The sequence below is a fragment of the Periplaneta americana genome, chromosome 2 (genome assembly GCF_040183065.1).
Source record: "Periplaneta americana isolate PAMFEO1 chromosome 2, P.americana_PAMFEO1_priV1, whole genome shotgun sequence".
In the NCBI taxonomy this organism is placed as follows: domain Eukaryota; kingdom Metazoa; phylum Arthropoda; class Insecta; order Blattodea; family Blattidae; genus Periplaneta; species Periplaneta americana.
This window is the reverse complement of record NC_091118.1, coordinates 37,357,029-37,363,028: the sequence shown is the minus strand read 5'-3', so window position 1 is coordinate 37,363,028 and position 6,000 is coordinate 37,357,029. Positions and strand designations below refer to the sequence as shown.

The following is a 6,000-nucleotide window of genomic DNA, read 5'->3' as shown; positions in this document are numbered from 1 at the left end:
ATTCGGTATAATTTCACATATTATTTGCCATAATATTATCCACACCTTCAGCTTTAGAAGTAATACGTTTTATTACTTAGTAAAATGTAAAAAATTTCAAAGCCTTTTGAAGTTTTATTATTATTATTATTTTTTTTTTGCTCTTAAAGTTGTAGAATTGAAGCTATTGTATTGAAGAGGTATCAAAATGGCGGTATCGACCCATCTATTATTATTATTATTATTATTATTATTATTATTATTATTATTATTATTATTATTATTATTATTGCTGTCAACATTTAGATGCATAACCTTAAGAGATCATGTGAAATGGGGACAGAAGACAGACATGACAGATACAGCATTTGTTCAAAATTGTTTCCCATAAACTATGTGCTTCATACCAATGGTTATCAAACTGAGGACTTTCAAATTAATTTTTGTAGCCTGTCCAGGTATGAAACATAATGTACTGTATACCAGTACTAATTAACAATTTTCTCTCGATAATTTTAACTTATCTCTTCTTCGTCAATTGAATCATAAATATAAAATTAACAACTTTTAGTAATTTACGAGCTCTATTAATAATTTCTCCATCCAAGTAAACATGCGCTCAGGATGCCCTCCACATGAATTATGTGACCTGTTCACATCTGGTTGAATTTAATTTGGCCATCTACCGTCTGTCATCCACATTTCACACTCTCTTATTCTAGTAAATACTATTTTGTGTGATCTTACATATAATTACTGAATCTCTCATCTGGAAAGCTTTGTATTAACATGAGCCAGATTTCTAATTCAAAAACCTAAAAGAAAGAAAATGAAACCTTTTCTTTTTTAAAATTTAATATTATTATTACTATCACAAAGAAATAGCCGATTTCTGATTTCTCCGTAATGTTTATTTTTAAACTCTGTTCTACCACTACCAACACTGACCTACCATTAGGAACTCAATTCATCAATCGTGTTTACATCACCACAAGGCAAGCGAAGACAGTGTTGCCACATAGATCATTTGCTCAGTTCTCATGTATTGTAAACATTTTCTTCTTTTGTTATCAGTAATGAATATAAAATCTCTGATTTCTGCCTATTGTTCTCTGCCTATGAGGGAGATATGGGAATGCTGCTAGCTACAACGCCACACCTCTGGTCCTGGACCTTTCATGTGCTTCACTAGAGATGCCAGAAGTATATCTTTTCATTGTGATAGCATTAAGTTCTAAATAAGAGGAAAAACTTTGATCCATTGTTTAGAAAAAGTTCGAATTTTGCTTTTTTTTATTGCCAATAAAGAAGTACGTAGCTCCATACCGTTTTGACGAATGGATTTACGTTATTTTGTCTTGATATAAAAATGATACGAGGAAAAAGTATTTTACAAGTTGATGTCATTACAAATGGCAAAATCCTAGTGACTATCAACGCATGAAAAATATAAGGCAAGGAATTACAGTCTAGTATATACAGTCATGAAGCTCAATACGTAGTAAATATGCATCCATAGATAGTTGCTAACCACTAGGATCGCTAATATCGCCTCATTAGAGACAATGTGAAATAGTACCGCGACAGTCTATTGTTCCTAGCACCCTCACAACTCAAGCTTCGTGACTGTATATACTAGACTGTGGTATTATCAAGGAACGAATTGAAAATATGAAGGAGTTTCAAGAAAGTTACATGAAAAAGGAACTAAACAATATAGATAGTATGCAGAAATCAGCTTTTTTCCCCGATATCAATGACGCTATATTTTCATGAAAAATTCGGAATCCATTTTTACTGCATTATAATACTTTCTTTTTATATATTATATATAAAGTGACAAAAATCCCAATGATGGCGTGAATACGTCTTTGTTTTATTATGCAGATAATGCTAGTCACTTCTTAGAAAACACTCATCACTTCTTCACTTGCAATTACATTATACAACGCTTGACAGATGGCAGCACGTGTATGCTTTGCTCAGTGAGCTCTATACTAAACAGGAGAGACAACTCAATGCTTTAAAAGTGGTGACGTGGGTGCTGAGCACCTGAGCATATTGCTATCTCTTTCTAACATAGTGTTGCCCTTGTCTCTCTTGCAGTGAATGCTATCATACACAATAATAGTATTTTTATTGCTTATTGCGCATGTGCAACATGAACCTCAAGAAAGATTGATTGAAACACATTAGTTACAAAGAGAGCCCAATACCCTCTCCAACATGACGTGTACAGTCATGCTTTCAGACAGGAAAGAGCAATGCAGTGGTGGCTCCAGTTTACTATAGAGCTCACTGCTTTGCCATAAGCAGCATCTAGCGGAGACTTCTTGAACTTCGTGTTATGCTAAAATTGTTAGATTTTCTCGAACAAAGACGTATAAACTACCTAACATTCTTAAAGATATAGATATTAGATCCAAATTGTGGAGGTAGTTTGCATGCTATTGTATTGTCACAAAGTTAATAATTTACGAATAACCAGATAAAAAGTTCACAATTCTCTACACAATTTTTCAGGTTCATTTTATGGAACTGTTATGTTCAGGTAATTGTATGAAATACACTATCTACTCCTCTTAAGAAATTCCAGTAAGTCAATAACTGATGACATTCTCTGAAGTTCTGAACCTAAGCGTACATAATACATCTAAGTTCGCAAAGTACACTACAGACCACTATGAACAATATTTAGTATTGATGCTCAGTAATGTACTGTTTAACCCTTTAGCTCTCATACAAAAGTGGAATTCATCTTGCAGTGCCAGGACTGCAGAACCAAAAGCTTCTATTATGACTTCTTATTCTTTTAAAACCGAAAATTAGATAACTTGTGTAACTTTGTTTCCATTTCGGGTCAAAATTGAGGTATGGTGATATACTTATAGTATGATGCTAAATCTTCATTCTACAAAAATATTGTATTGTATGAGACATTATTAATATAACAATTATATTTTGCTGCATTATTCCTATAAGATCTACGCAACAAGAAACACTTTTTTCAAGGTTTCCCAAAAGCTAGAAGTGGACATACAAAATATTAACAGCTGAACTTCTTCCACGTGCAAATGGAAATTTGTTTCAGAGACTGCAATTGCACACTGCTCACGATGCAGAGCATTCCAGAATCCAATGAATGAAAACCAGTAAATAAACAAGATAAGTCTGCTATTTTATGCCGATTTAATTGGGGAGAGTGGCCACTTTGGTCGAGGCAGCGCACGAAATATGGGGTTTTTGCAATATATCTTATACATGTAACAATTAATATTAGAGGAGAAAAATTCGCTCTGGCACTGGGGATCGAACCCCTCTCCTCCAGTATTTTTCCCTTTGTGGCCTGACTCCAAGTTGGGCATGTATGTTGACATTTTGTATTAAATAAACTGCCATTATACAAGGAGCGCACTCAGTTGAGTGACTTGGTGGCCAGGATTCCACAATAATATGCGCAGTAATCTGTACAGTAGTATGCACTGTTGCTCGAAGGATCTATGTAAAGTTTATTATTATTTGGTCCTACAGAATACATCTGTTATGGTAACAATTAATATTTGATCCCCGGCGCCAGAGCAAATTTTTCTCCTCTAATATTAATTGTTACCATAACAGATGTATTCTGTAGGACCAAAAAAATAATAATCTTTACATAGATTCTTATACATGTAGAAAGACCCAACGTTTTGAAACGACATAACTCCAACATCAAAGAACAGAGAAAGATCCGTTATTAAAAGCTATTCTCCAGTTCCTGATAATCCAGCCAAAACATTGATCCAAAATGTTAGAATCAGGGGTGGCCAGTCATTAGGGGCCACAGGGACGGTGCTCTATCAATATTTCGTTAAATTAAGAAATTCATACTTTCTGTTTAAGACAATGCACTGGATTCATATTTTGAGTTAACTGGGGCTTATGAAGCAACATCTATCCATAAAAATTACAAAGAGCAAACAAATGACAAAGTATGAGGGGCTTTCTGTAGTGGCCCTCAGTTTAGTGCTCATCTTTCGACATGCTACACATTATGCTTTAGAGAAGATCAGTGCTTCCTGTTGCATGCTGATGGGAGACTGTGGGACCAGTATGCTTTGGCCTTGAATGGACTGCAACGGCAATATTGTACGTATCGACTTTTGTCTCACACAAACACATGTGCATGTAATTTCGTGTGAAGTGATGAAAGTATAAAATCCAAAGCTGATTGTTTGTTAAAAATTCAGTTTGCCTTATTTTCACTATCAGAAAAGGTCACAAGCCGCCACTGGTTGAGGTGTTTTTACATCTATAAAATGGCACAATAAATAAAGATCTCGCAATATATTTATCATTTACGTTTTGAGAATAATTAAAAAAATCAAACGTTACAGATCAAGGTTTCGAAAATACACAAACAAAAGCACATCAGAAAAATTATTTCTGTTCTAATTCTTGAATTCTATCAATCCTTACAAGATACCTTTCTGCATTCCTTACTGAACACTGCGGATGAAATATTTTCTGATATAAAAGACAGTAAAGGAAAAAAATATAACAGTTTTTACCTAGAAAAAATATTTAAAAACTTTTATGTATAACAAAAATGCTCAACCTTGTGTAGATAAGCATTAATAATAACAATAAGAAGCAAAATTAAAGCATTTCCAAACCACCAGCTAATGGGTTAAAAATACATACTTCGCATCAATTAATGCTTTACAATAAAATTCTTAATGGCTAATTAAACAAAATATATTCAAAATTCAACAAAATACAATACTGATCTCTTACATTCAAGTTCCAAGCATTGTAATATTGCTTATCACACACTAGATAGAGCCCAAATACTGTAATGGTGTAACACATTGAAAATACTCCTGCAGACGTCACAAGTATCTAAGCATAAGTCATTAAAATATATTATATATGTTTACACATCAAGATTTATATCCGAATGATTTGTGCTATACTGGCCATACAATCTGTACAACGGAAGTGGATCAGATTTTCCATCTATCTGATAGAGAAGAATCTAGCTTAATTAAAAGATGATTGCACATTATCACGAAGTTATTGAACAGCTCTGTCTGGAATGCCCTACAGTTCCTGATCCTGCGAACACGAGGTCACTTCCCTCACCGACCTACCTTTACTGTTGCTGGTCGGTTGGGAAGAGCTGCCACTTTCAGGAGGAATGATGATACTTCACGAAGGCAATGGCAGCCAATTCCTTGCAGAATTCTTCCAGCACTACCACACTCTCGAGCAGACTGTTTTCTTCTTCCCTGAACATAACAACAAACTCTGTAACTAACAATGCTACGAGGGCTGATCCATTTGCTCTATTGCACAGGGCTGGTTTTTTCTTTTGGTAAAAGCAATAAAAGCAGAAAAAAAAATTTTTAGCTGTGGTAAGAGGTATGTACGAGTTTCACAGGAGCGGCCCGTCCTTATGCGCTATAGCACAATGATAATTTTTGCTCAAATAATGTATTTGTAATACCACAGTATTTGATAATTTCCCGTGGTTATGTACATGATGCATTATACAGAGTGTTTCCGAGGTGGTGTTACAAACTTTCAGGGATGATGGGGAAGGGCACATGTATCAATTTGAGATAAGGAACCCTGGTCTGGAAATGACCGAGTCGAAAGTTACAAGCAAAAATAGTTCTGTGGAAATGAAATAATTTTATTCCTCTGTACACCTTATTTATGTGTATTTATCTGTACATCTTACACATACTGTATTCATCTGACGTTGTTTACGTTGTCTACTTACAGTATTCCATTCAATGCGCTGTCTGAGGGGAAACTACACTAAAGCAATGCAGATGGCGTAATGTGTAACGGACATGGTCGGTCCTGATATGCATATCTGTAGACAGCAGTGTATGTGTACAAGCAGCAGTGTCCAGTCGATCAGTCCTAGTGAAATGGAGGAGTACACGAGAGCGGAATAAGCAGACCTGATTTTCGAATACGGATGAGCCAATGGGAACAGTAGACAAGCTCACAGACTGTATTGGGCCAAGT

The 6,000-nt window shown here is 35.0% G+C and overlaps 1 protein-coding gene across 1 annotated transcript in view; it reads right to left on the bottom strand.

The window, feature by feature from the left end:
• Positions 1 to 4,700: 4,700 nt before the first annotated feature.
• LOC138692621 (FHF complex subunit HOOK interacting protein 2A-like) overlaps positions 4,701 to 6,000 on the bottom strand; it is a 40,231-nt gene continuing 38,931 nt past the window's right edge. The window contains exon 15 of the mRNA XM_069815667.1: positions 4,701 to 5,249. Coding sequence (XP_069671768.1) covers positions 5,150 to 5,249 — 100 coding nt within the window. The 3' untranslated portion in view covers positions 4,701 to 5,149. The remainder of the gene's footprint in view (positions 5,250 to 6,000) is intronic.